This window comes from Mytilus galloprovincialis, chromosome 1 (genome assembly GCF_965363235.1).
Source record: "Mytilus galloprovincialis chromosome 1, xbMytGall1.hap1.1, whole genome shotgun sequence".
Taxonomy (NCBI): Eukaryota; Metazoa; Mollusca; class Bivalvia; order Mytilida; family Mytilidae; genus Mytilus; species Mytilus galloprovincialis.
Genome location: NC_134838.1, coordinates 56,268,311 through 56,282,220, shown reverse-complemented (window position 1 = coordinate 56,282,220; position 13,910 = coordinate 56,268,311). Strand labels below are relative to the sequence as shown.

Genomic DNA, 13,910 nt, shown 5'->3' with positions numbered 1-13,910 from the left:
AATAGCAACAGCTACTGGTCAGTATCATATAACTCTGATACTGATTAGTATGATTCAAAGAATATCTTTAGATGGAAATTTTGAGTATTTGGAACAAACTTGCCGATAGAAGAACAAATTCCTAAGTCGAACAAATGAATAATCGTCCATTTATTTGTGGCATGGTTACATTTAGGCAATGATACAACTGCATGCAACTGCATGCATCGCTTATTGTTTTTACATTTTAGAAAATTACATAAATTGTCTCTTCCGGTATCAAATGTATTCCCGTTACAAAACATATATAGTTTCTAGGTACTTTACCATTAAATAATGAAAAAATGACTACTTCCACTTCATATAAGTTTCCGGTTAACAGGTATCAATGTAAGTTTTCACTCATCATTTTGCAAAAGATTTTATGGATTAATTATTAACTAGGCCATACTTAAAATATTTTGGTTTGCCCAAACCCTACCCAAAGGTAGAGAGTTTGGTAGGTAGGTATGCCTTTTTTTTTATTTCAACAAAGAGAAAGTGTTTCTGGGTAGGTAGAGTTAGGGCCTTTTTTATGGCCCTAGAATGAAGAAATAAACAATTTTGTTTGCGTTACGATCTCAAAGCGACGTTACTACGACCTACATGGAAAGCTGCACAATGCTCCTGTGAGCTTGCAATTTATTTTTCAAGCAGTAACAACAAAGTATTCACTAAAAAGACAGTATTTTTTGTCATTCTCTGAGGCATGGTGTCAGTTTAAGTTTTATGTAAGGACTTATTGGTTTCTTTACAAAGTCATTAGACTTTTATTTAAATCATTGAGCTGGAATGCTTTACATACTCATTTATTATTGTAACGTGTAACCGGGCGGGGACCTTTTATTAATTGTTATCATCGGGTTCGTACCAGTTTCCTGGGATTTGAAAAGCAATTAAATTTTTTTAAAGTCAAATAGTTTATGCTATCACTACCAAATATAACACGAATTTCAACACCTATTAACTTAACCCCGATCCTGGTAAATTGAAACAGTTTTTAACCAAATGTTTGGAACTGGGCTGAAACCTAAATGTATAAAACAAGTTTGAAACTATGATGAACGGAACTGGGCTGAACCCTACATGAATGTTACCTAGTACTACTAATGTATGAAAAAAATTTGAACTATATAAACTTTCGTATTAAACCTGATTAAGAACATGTCTATATAACTGTCGGAACAACAGGGTAGCACTAAGGCATGGTATATCAGCAAACACTCACTGCAATATTGAGAGATGTGAGACGCAAAACTTTAGCACCAGCCCTGTTTGGACAATCACATTACTATAAGACGTGTCAAGGTACTTGTCTATCCCAAATTCATGTATTTGGTTTTGATGTTATATTTGTTATTCTCATTGGATTTTGTCTAATGCTTAGTCCGTTTCTGTGTGTTATACATTTTAATGTTGTGTCGTTGTTTTCCTCTTATATTTAATGCGTTTCCCTCAGTTTTAGTTTGTTACCCCGATTTTGTTTTTTGTCCATGGATTTATGAGTTTTGAACAGTGGTATACTACTGTTGCCTTTATGTACCTAACCAACAGTCTCAGCCTTTCTATATTCTGCCCGCAGGTCCCAAGCACTTCACTGCACTCAAACTAAACCTGCTGTCCGCTGTAAACTACTTCCTTTCCAACCTTTTCGGTGTTCACTGTCTGCTGTCTACGGTACAAATGATAACTTGAACAGCAAATGGAAGATTTTAACGACCTTGACTGGCTATACAGCCCTTGGACGGTTGAGACAGCTTGAACTGAATAACTACCCTCTAAAGCGTGTTATAGCAATCAAGGATAAAGGGATGATTTTCGATGCCGTTTTCAACGATAAAAAGATCCAATGAGTAAAATCATAGATAAATCTGGAAATACATAACTGTAGAAATATTATAACATTCTTAAACCGTAAATTCGTACCATTATCACATTTCTTGCATAGATGTGTGAAAGTTAAAATTGAGAATGGAAATGGGGAATGTGCCAAAGAGACAACAACCCGACCATATAAAAAAAAACAACAGCAGAAGGTCACCAACAGATCTTCAATGTAGCGAGAAATTACCGCACCCGGAGGCGTCCTTCAGCTGGCCCCTAAACAAATATATACTAGTTCAGTGATAATGAACGCCATACTAATTTCCAAATTGTGCACAAGAAACTAAAATTAAAATAATACAAGACTAACAAAGGCCAGAGGCTCCTGATTTGGGACAGGCGCAAAAAACCCTAGATTTTGATTTATTTGCATAAAAAGTTGAAAGATTGCGGAAATGACAGTTAAAATAGACGAACAAGAGACCTTATAACGAAGAAGTGGTATTTTTCATCAAAGAGTCATATTTTGTATCATATTCAACTGGATGCAGGCAGATGAGATAATACATGATCTTTTATTGGTCCACACTAAATTCTATCATGAAAAACAAGGACGTCTTAATTATTTTTGTGTTTCCTCTGACAAAGAGCCGATTGTTGTGACATCAGATTTTTGGACTAGCTATAAATCTGATCACTCACCAGTGAAGATTGAGCTGATGCCTTGTTTACACGTACATTTAATTCGAATCGAATGCGAATTGAATTCGCTAATTGCGTTCAAACATTCTTCTTTTTTAAATTCGAATTGATTCGAATTGGATAAATCGAATTATCCAATTTGAATTATAAATACGCTTTTGTTAATACTAATTAAATGTTAACGTCGTTAGGACAGTAAAGCAAATGTGACGCGAATTGCAATTCGAATTATAATTGACGTTTCGAAGATTTATTAATTAGATCAGGGTAAAAATGACCGGAAAATTAAACACAAATTTATTGAAGGGAATTGATTATATTAAAACAGTCAAGCATTATTTATAAAGCTAACATCTGAATATGATTTGAACTAAAAAGAAGATCTTATAAACCTTGATGCACAAATTTGATAATCAACTTCTTTTGGAGATTGTTTGGATGAAAATAAGTGCACAGCCATTTTCTGCTCTTCAGAGAAGAGAAAAAAGACAAGATAAAGAATATGCTTTTAGAAAAGTTAGAAAAATTAAACAAACTCTTTGTTTAAAATAAACAGATGAAATGAGATTCGATATTGAAAAGGCTGAACCAGATCTTAAAAATTTAACAAATTAAAGGGGAGAAATGAGAATAATCGGCTACATGCATAAATATGAATCCTTCTTACTAAACCTGGCAGAAAAGAGACCCATGTGAGAGTCAAACTACCTTAAAAAAATACAATTTTTGCCCATAAAAATAAGAAAAAATTAAAATCACCAGGCATCGATAATTTTTTTCCCTGCAGAAATCCATATAGAAAAAAAGACATACAATTTCAACTTGTCGATAGCCTGAAACAGAGGCTTGAAAAAAGAAAATTCTGAATAAGTCACCGACAAGGGCTTATAGTTATCTACCAAAGGAATAAAAAGCAAAAACATTTCATCATAAATTGGCGTCCAATTACTTTACTTTGTGTTGACTATAAATTAGCATCTGCTTGTATAACAAATAGATGGAAACCTTTTTCTGCAAAATATTATAAGTCAGACAAACACGTATCTTAATTGGAAGATACATTCAATTTGGGAAATGTTTTAATTATTGTAGATTTGATAGATAAATTAAATGAAAAGGGTATTCCAGGATTATTATTTCTGGTTGACTTTGAAAAGGCCTTCGACAGGTGCATTATTGAAAAAAAACGTTATGATTTTTATGGGTTTGACCCCATACTATGTAAAAAAGTTAAACAAATTTATACAGACATTACCAGTACAGTTACACAACTGGAAAGTTATCAGCATGTTCAACTTTGGTAAGGGAGATGGAAAGGTTATCCCTTGTCTCCTTATCTTTAATATATTTAATCCTTGTGTTGGAATTACTTATTGAAGCTTTGAAATATGAACCAGGTGTATCTGATGTCATAGTAAACGACCCACATTATTTTCTAAGACAAGGCATGTCATCCCTAAACTGCAAATGCTTGGACTCTTCAAATTATCCTGACATTGTATACAATGTGGAATGCCAATTTTTCATCATCAATATTTTACCTATCATTACTTCAAGCATCTAATTCATTTGACCCCTAGGAGACTAATAAGTGGAAAATTTACAACCTGCAGCATCATTAACACCTACAAAACAGGTATTCAAGCGAACCTGTTGTAAGAAAGAAACACCTCTTAAAATATTGAACATCAATTTTCAATTTATTAAAAGTAAACAACAAGAATTGCAGAAATCTACTAAACCTGACATCACCATTAGCACTGAAAACTGGCTCAATAAAGATATATTAGCATCTGAATGTTCCAAATGATAGACTATACTGTATACAGGAAAGACCGACCTCCAGGCACCATCACTCTTAGCTATGGGTGTGTACTCGTTGCAGTAACAACAAACTTACTATCCGAAGAACTCAGAGATCTACAAACAGACTCTAAATCCATATGGGTACACATAAACATGACAAATGCCTTTAAGTTAATTATTGGTATTTACTATCAACCTTCATCTGATAAAGACACATCTATAGAACAACTTAAAATCTCACGAGATCGTATCAACCAAAATGCAAAATCAACAATCATATAAACTGGGATATCCCATGCACCATGAACAACTTCTTAATCTCATTGAAGAACATTAACTAGAACAGACTGTCAGATAGTAAAAAAACCTACAAAAGGAGACAGAACTCCTGGTCTCATATTAACAGACATACAAAGCATAGATTCTTATACAAACTCACACACGATAATAAAGACCATTACCATAGTTCGTCAACTGATGACATCTGGAAAACATTCACTGACAGACTACTTACATCAGTAAAAAAACATTCCCATGAAGACAATCTTGAACAGAAAAAAACCTGCCCTGGGTTGATAACAACTTCAAAATTATGACTGACATACAAAGAGCAAAAATAGGAACAAATGAACAAACTTGAAAAGAACATTACAAAGAGAAATGAGTAATGCCTACTTGAAATACACGAAAAAGATGATATTTAACCTACCAGTAGAAGAACCAGACAAAAACAACAAAAGAACGTATACACACATTTTTAATTACTAAGTATGAAAAATTACAAAACAGGCATCTCTGCACTTGTACAAAAAGACATTTCTGCTGCCGAGTCGTCCGTGTCACATTTTAAAACTGAGTAAACTAAAATTCAAACAATTTTGAAAAAGCATCTTCTACGGCACACGAAATCAATTTTTATCATAGGGTTAGAAATTAAAATGAGAGACGAAACACATCTACTTAAGAAGACAAACATAGTTTGTTAAGAAACACAGCACGGTCATATTTAATTTAGTACATAAGACAATTGCCAATTCATTCTTGCAAATCGGGAACGTTTATCCGATTTTAAAATGCTTTTTCTCTCATTGATCAGAGGGTTTTATTTATCATAAGTTCAATACCTCTAAAACATTTTCTAGTAAACCAATAGTGTCCTGGTAGGAAAAATAATTTGTGTACATTTCATATATAAAGGTGAAAATGTGCACATCCCCAGCTCTATTTCCCTCATTTCCTCTAGGTGTGTGTATACACGTTTTTTTTTATTTCTCCATAATTTATTTGCATTTATTATTATGCATAGAATAATTCAGATATATGCATGTACATGATCACCAATGAATTGAAATCTTTCAACAGTGTACTAATTAACTAGAATGCCTAGTATTAACCGTTTATTAACTATAATTTATGAATATTTCATGATATCAAGTATAACCATAGCCCATATTTATTATTTATACCTAATGTTGCGAAGCGTGATTATGTATTTCAAATTATTACTCCGTTAATTGTTTACAACTCCATCATTTGTTTTATATGATCCTGTCATTGTTAAATGCGCTCCTTTCATTGTCAAAATGCGCTCCTTTCATTGTTTTATGCGCTCCTTTCATTGTGTTATATTTACTATACAAAGCCAGAAGAGCTTAATAAAAAATAATGTTATTGTATATGTATCGATGTTAATATTGATGGAATAAATAATCAAGAAAGTACTGTGAGTTTTTATATTACAAAATAGTTCAATTTCAAATGGTTGTGTAACAAGGACTTCACAACACCTAGGGATTTTATATTATGATCAACTCCAATTGACCTCTTTCAAAATTATTGACTTTTAATTTCCTTACTTTTACCTGATAGAAAGTTTATTAAATGGCAAATCGTTGCAATATAGACTTCAGCTACTGTGATACTAGACGCTTTATGTGCAAATAGACATGATTTATTACTTACAATCTGAATATAAGAGCTAAACCTAAGATAATAAGAATTAAACTAAGTAAAGCTCCAACTACTGCCACTCCTATCACCCAAGGCTCTGTATCATTGCTCTCTACAATTCCCTTAAATGTAAAACAAAATATCAAATTAAGAAATGTTTACATGTTCACCAAATTATGTATATGTACCACACTCAGAAATTTAACATGGAGTTTATACCAAAAACATGTAATGACCTCACTCCTCTTCGTAGAAATTATTTTAAAATTGAAAATGGAACTGGGGAATGTGTCAAAGAGACAACAACCCGGCCATAGAGCAGACAACAGCCGAAGGCCACCAATGAGTCTTCAATGCAGCAAGAAACTCCCGCACCCGGAGGAGTCCTTCAGATAGCCCCATAACAAATATGTATACTAGTTCAGTGTTTAACGTCATACTAAACTCCGAATTATACACAAGAAACTAAAATTAAAAATCATACAAGACTAATAAAGGCCAGAGGCTCCTGACTGGGGACAGGCGCAAAAATGCGGTGGCGTTTAGCATTTCATGGCTTGAAATTCAGATTTAACATTTTTTTAAAAGGGAAGATGTTTTACGTTCACACGAGATGAAAAAAACCAACCGGAAACATATTATGCTCTTGAAAATTTCGGGTGATATGATTAACAGTATTTGCCTTCTTAAGTAAATGTAAAATCTTAATTTCAAGCTAGGGAATGCTACCATAGTTTCATCTTTGATAAAGACAACTGCTCTTAAGAGTTTAAACCTAGTTCATTTCGCTTTTTTAGCTCACCTGGCCTAAAAGGCCATGTGAGCTTTTCTCATCACTTGGCGTCCGTCGTCGTCGTCGTCGTCGTCGTCGTCTGTCGTCGTTAACAATTTTTCAAACATCTTCTCCTCTGAAACTACTGAATGGATTTGAATGAAACTTAACATGATTGTTCCTTAGTATATCCTGCACAAAATGTGCGCTTCGATTTTTGATCCGTCAAAAAACATGGCCGCCGTTACATAAAATAGAATATAGGGGTCAAATGCAGTTTTTGGCTTATATCTCAAAAACGAAAGCATTTAGAGCAAATCTGACATGGGGTAAAAATGTTCATTAGGTCAAGATCTATCAGCCCTGAAATTTTCAGATGAATCAAACAAACCATTGTTGGGTTGCTGCCACTTAATTGGTAATTTTAAGGAAATTTTGCAGTTTTTGGTCATTATCTTGAATATTCTTATAGATAAAGATAAACTGTAAACAGCAAAAAAGATCAGCAAAGTAAGATCTACAAATAAGTTAATATGACCAAAATTGTCAATTGACCCCTTAAGGGGTTATTGTCCTTTAATGACAATTTTTCACAATTTGTTCATCATATTTGCTAACTTTAAAAAATCTTCTCCTCTGAAACTACTGAATGGATTTGATTAAAACTTAGCATGGTTGTTCCTTAGATTATCCTGCACAAAGTGTGTGCTTTGATTTTTGATCCGTCAAAAAACATGGCCGCCGTTACTTAAAATAGAACATAGGGGTCAAATGCAGTTTTTGGCTTATATCTCAAAAACGAAAGCATTAAGAGCAAATCTGACATGGAGTAAAAATGTTCATTAGGTCAATATCTATCAGCCCTGAAATTTTCAGATGAATCAAACATCCAATTGTTGGGTTGCTGCCACTTAATTGGTAATTTTAAGGAAATTTTGCAGTTTTTGGTCATTATCTTGAATATTATTATAGATAAAGATAAACTGTAAACAGCAAAAAAGATCAGCAAAGTAAGATCTACAAATAAGTTAATATGACAAAAATTGTCAATTGACCCCTTAAGGGGTTATTGTCCTTCAATGACAATTTTTCACAATTTGTTCATCATATTTGCTAACTTTAAAAAATCTTCTCCTCTGAAACTACTGAATGGATTTGGTTAAAACTTAGCATGGTTGTTCCTTAGATTATCCTGCACAAAGTGTGTGCTTTGATTTTTGATCCGTCAAAAAACATGGCCGCCGTTACTTAAAATAGAACATAGGGGTCAAATGCAGTTTTTGGCTTATATCTCAAAAACGAAAGCATTAAGAGCAAATCTGACATGGAGTAAAAATGTTCATTAGGTCAATATCTATCAGCCCTGAAATTTTCAGATGAATCAAACATCCAATTGTTGGGTTGCTGCCACTTAATTGGTAATTTTAATGAAATTTTGCAGTTTTTGGTCATTATCTTGAATATTATTATAGATAAAGATAAACTGTAAACAGCAAATATGATAAGCAAAGTAAGATCTACAAATAAGTCAATTTGACCAAAATTGTCAATTGACCTCTTTAGGAGTTATTGCCCTTTAAAGACTTTTTTCACAATTTGTTCATCATGTTGACTTACTTTAAAAAATCTTCTCTTATGAAACTGCTGTATCAATTTCAGTTAAACTTAGGCTAAATGAGTTTCAGAGTTTCAGAGTATCTAGTATAAATTTTATATTTCATTTCCTTGTATGTCAAGAAACATAGCTCCTATGGCTAAAATAGAACATAGGAGAAAATGATTTTTTTTTTGCTTTTGAAGAAAATAGGACGATTCAAAGAACATTTAAATAAATTGAAAAGCCAAAATAATCATTGATGAGAGATTAAACCAAAAAAATTCAGGTGAGCGATTCAGGCTCTTGAGAGCCTCTTGTTTCAAATGAAAATGGAAATTTTCCATCAGCGTAATATTACGCCTCCTCTGAACGTTTGAAAGTCCTTTTTGAATAAACATTATCGAACAGAAGATGTCTTTTTAAGCAAAATGTTTTTTCAAAAAAAAACTGCCAGTAGAACATTTCATTTCAATTCAATCTTTCATGTATCTAGTAAGACTTTTCACTAAAAACATAAACCCGTTCTAAAAGAGGTTGTTGTGTTGTTGAAATCAATTGACAATAACAGAACATAAATATTTATTCTTGGTATACATATGTCAAGAGTATTGTACCCTGTAGCGATATCCTAGCGACCTAATCTAACAATAAACAAAAAGCTATGGACTGCTTCGCTCTCACTTATTAAAGGTTATGTGGTTGTTAATTTAGTATTGGCAATGTGGTATTTTTAGATTATAATTGATATAAAATAGATGTACTTTAAGAGGGTGCGTTATACACCCATGCCGCTTTAAAAAATTTATAAATTTCTTGTTGAAAATTAAAACAATTATAAATTTAGACACGGCTCTTGAGGTGTGCCTTTCTGGAGGTGTGCCTATATTGTCAGAAGTTAAAAAATACAGATAATGCATTTTTGTAAACATTGTACAGGAACATTGTTTAGCAAAGCAAAAATCGTGCAAATTGCAGAGTAACAAAGCAATTAAATACGTATTAATAATTGATATTTCAATATTGAATTTATCTGTGAAATGTATGCATAATAAAACGAGCACGAATTAATGACAGTTGATCTGAACTGAAATACACATAGTTAATTTTCCGGCATTTGATGTCTTATTCTGGACAATAAAAGTCTGTAATTCTTTATCTCATTTAAGCCAATAGCTGTTGCTGTATCTCAGCCTCATTATAATGCAACCAATCAGAATCTATACGTGATAAGTAATTTATTCAAGATGGCTTGTATTTCGACTGAAACTAATAGCTCCGCACCGTGATGCGAAGCAAAAAGAATATTGTGTAAATTTGAAAGAAGTCATTGCTAATCCTCTCAATATGCCTTTTAAGAATAAATACAGGACAATTATAAAATTCCAGTTAAAAAAATATATTTAATACACATTCCAGTTAAAGTTAAATTTAATAGTTATGATGAAGAAAGTATTTATTTTTTATACATCAAAATTAAACTTGGACAAGATAAAGAACTTAACTTATAGTACATGAACAACGATTTTGTTAAGAAAGTGTTTCACCAAACTCCGCATATGTATTGAAGAAGTAGATACTTAAAAATAAAACAAGAATTGATTGATTGTTGGTTGCTTAACGTGCAGTGGCAATTATTTCATGCATGTTCAGGACGAGAACAAGTTAACAATAAATACAATAGGTAGCTCTGTAAAACAAGGAACATTTCCTCTTGGAGAGTAAAATAATGTGAAACTAATCGGCTATTTTTTAAGACTGGTATCCGTGATAATTTTATTAAAGGAAATTACACATACATTGCATCATTCTGTAGTCACTATATCGCAAAATATTTGACAAATGGACATTATGAGTTGTTAAAAGAATTTCACAAGACGGTTCATGGTCGTTGAATAAATACCTGAGTTGAGGACGAAGCTGTGGTAGTCGTTGTGACAAGCGTTACTGCTGAGACTGTAATATTTAGGCTTATACCTAACTGTGCATCAATGGTGTTCTCTAATGACTGTGTTAGGTTACCTTGTCTGGAAACAATAAACATGATCATTAAGCAAGACATATACATCATTTTTCCCCATATTTTGCAGATAACAAAACTGTTTGTATTGGTCTTGTTATCGCAACTATAGTGCATTTTTCAACAATATATCATTTCCAAAACATTGAGAAATCCAAATATTTGAAAAACCACATTCATTCAATAAATTTTGAACTTTACTCACAAAAAATGTACAATTATCATAAACAGTAAATATATATATATCTTTATTACCAAAGTCTATAAAATAGTGTTTTAATAGTGTATAGATATAAGATAACTTACTAGTAGCAGATACTAATACACACCAATAAGATACTATTTTTAATTTATCATCAATGTCTAAAGGATATCTACAAAGTTCTCCGTATACCATGTAGCTAGGTGTGGAATTTTTCAGTGTTAAAAGAAGTTTACAAAATTTCAGATGGATTCTTTCTATTATTTCAACATTACCATGCCCCCAAATTTCACTTTAAGCTTCCAAACATTACAGTATTCACTGAAAGTTTTCAGTTGTTTCCGTAAATCATCAGCACTTTCTACAAATGGTACTGTGTCGTCTGCATAAAGGGTAACAAACATTTTTTAAATGAATTTGAAGCTTGGATTCAATTTCTTCAAAAATGCTTTCAAGCCCCCGCAGACTTTTGTCTTCCAAAAAGTGTTCTTATAGTCGTTTAAGTATATATAATGCAAATAATATAGGAGACAAGTTTTCACATTGGCGGACACGTTTGTTACAAATAAAATAGTCCGACACATTATTTTTATACACGATATGTGTTTTAATATTTCCATATGATAATAACATTAAACATTTTCACATTTATATATGTTGAGTGAGCAACTTAACCCAGAATCCATCACGCCAAATGGTATCCAAAGCTCTTTCGAAATCTATAAATGGTGCAAATAACTTTTTTTTCTTATAACTTTTTTTCCTTTTGTTTCAAAATATTAAAAAAAGCCGACAAAGTAAATAAATTGTCAGTGGTACTGTATTCAGATCTAAAACCACATTGACCTACATCCAAAATATCAAAATTTTCGACAAATATCTTAATTCTTTCATTCAAAAGTGCTATTTACTCATACAACTTAGAATAGACTAACAATTTTTGGATTTCATATATCTCTCATGTTTTTGTATACTGGTTTTATATTGCCATTAACCATTTGCTAGGTATTATACCTGTGTCAAACATCATGTTAAACACTTTTTTATAAAATGGTAAAAATACACCAACAGTGTATTTTATATATTCATTTATAGCCCTATTTCCACCACATGCTTTATTATTTTTCATTTCTCTAATACCCAATATTATTTTGTCCCTTGTGATAGGAAGATTTATATCATTATAGTATAATAAATATTTGTATTTACTTTTCTTGGCGTAATAAGAGTAATTCGGTTTGAGACCTTTATATAAATAAACACAGCCATGAGTGACGGAGAATAATTCTCGCATGAACCTGACCTGACGTTCATGATATGCTTAGTCGAGTAGTCCCCAGGTGTGACGAGCACTTTCTCCGGACGAGGCACTTTCCTTTATTTTCAACAAAGCTAGATGCATCCTTATCCAGACAGAAGAAGGAGATTGTTTCCGAAATTAACATAAAACTAAGTTCACAAGCCTTAGAAAACACTACCGTTCCTCAACCCACACCCAGATACAGCCCGTAACAGAGTAGTGATCGAATTCGCGTTTCTTTACCGTCAGAATAAGTTACATTATCGACAAACTTATTTCAGAAGTGACATAATTTAATTTTCTTCATCGACAAAATATTTCATGTCCGACGTGTAAGTTTTCATTGTTTAAGTCGAAGTTTTTTAACACGGTAAAACATTTTTTATAATCAACCTCTGTCATTGGCATTTTCATTTTAACGGTAAAGGATCAAATACGGGATCTCCGAAATTTCTATCATTTGTTACGAGGAAATCATTATTCAATCGAACATATGTCTTTGACACATATAATGAAATGCAAAGGAGTTGAAATGATCAAATACTTTCGAACTGACGGAAACAAAAATACATAATCTAGAATGTGTGTTCTGTCATAAACAATGGCTTCGTCGTTCGAATCAAGAGATCATGTTACATGTAACTGATCTTAGCTGTAGAAACAGTTGGTGCGACCTCGATAAAATCTTTATCAATTTAATATAAGCGATAAATATTCATGACTACAATGATAATGAATTTATTGGAGTCACATCCACTGTTTCTACTGTAAACATGAACTCGTCGGTTAGTGCAATGAAGACACTTTTTAAGATTGAGATTGTTGGTTTATTCTTTACACCTTCGAGGTATTAAAATTATTTCAGTGTTTATTTAAAGTTAAATTTATTTTCAAATCTCTTCTGTTTAAAATTGTCGAAGCTTCCGTTTAAGATTTCTGTGGTAAACTATCTATTCTATAGTTAGGACCATTTCATAATAAATACCCTTTTGCACAAGAATACTTTCTTTATAGAAGTATACATCTGCTGGTGATAGATTTTTTTTTTAACTTTCATTATTGTGACGACGCGCTATGAAATTCAGATTAATTTATAAATGAAGTTGTATATAAATTTTTGGTCATAAACAAATCTTTTAAACAGTTCGACGAGTGCGTCAATGTTACAGTAGTCTGTTTACTGTAAGTTACTAAGCTTGGCCCGATTCATCTGTCATTAATGGAAACTAATTCACCACTTTCTGAGACATTCATTTTTATTTCACCATCAGAAATGGAGCTACATTTGTAGCTAAAGGAAAACTCTCAAATTAAATTTGACATGATATAGAATTTTTTTTCGTTTAAACTGTACTAGAAAAAAGTTTGGCATGTGAAACGGACGAAGACATTCTAACAGAAGTACAAATACCAGTCCTCCCTTTTGTGTATACATATGAGAAAACATTTCAAAGTTATTGATTGAATTCAAATCCATCACACATACGGTACACATGGTAGTCCGAAAAAATAAAGGACTTCATTCCTATCAAACACCTTTTTAATTGCTTACCAGTATATTTCTTTTAGTTTTGGGTAAAATTGTAAAGGAAATAATACTATCAAGACGTCCTTCCATAAATCTTTTTTTTTCTGTTCTGACTTTGAAGAAATGACTACTTTTCGCCCAATCGAAATGGTGCATGGACATATTTTGTTTCATATTATTAGAATTATTTTCAA

The 13,910-nt window shown here is 32.2% G+C and overlaps 1 protein-coding gene across 2 annotated transcripts in view; it reads right to left on the bottom strand.

Moving 5' to 3' along the window:
- Positions 1-13,910, bottom strand: part of LOC143079288 (uncharacterized) — a 130,637-nt gene that overhangs the window by 863 nt on the left and 115,864 nt on the right. The window contains exons 8-9 of one of the 2 annotated variants that reach the window (XM_076254538.1): positions 10,570-10,693; positions 6,313-6,422 (exon numbers count right to left, since the gene is read on the bottom strand). In XM_076254538.1, coding sequence (XP_076110653.1) covers positions 6,313-6,422; positions 10,570-10,693 — 234 coding nt within the window. The remainder of the gene's footprint in view (positions 1-6,312; positions 6,423-10,569; positions 10,694-13,910) is intronic. The other variant, XM_076254546.1, reaches the window with a different exon arrangement.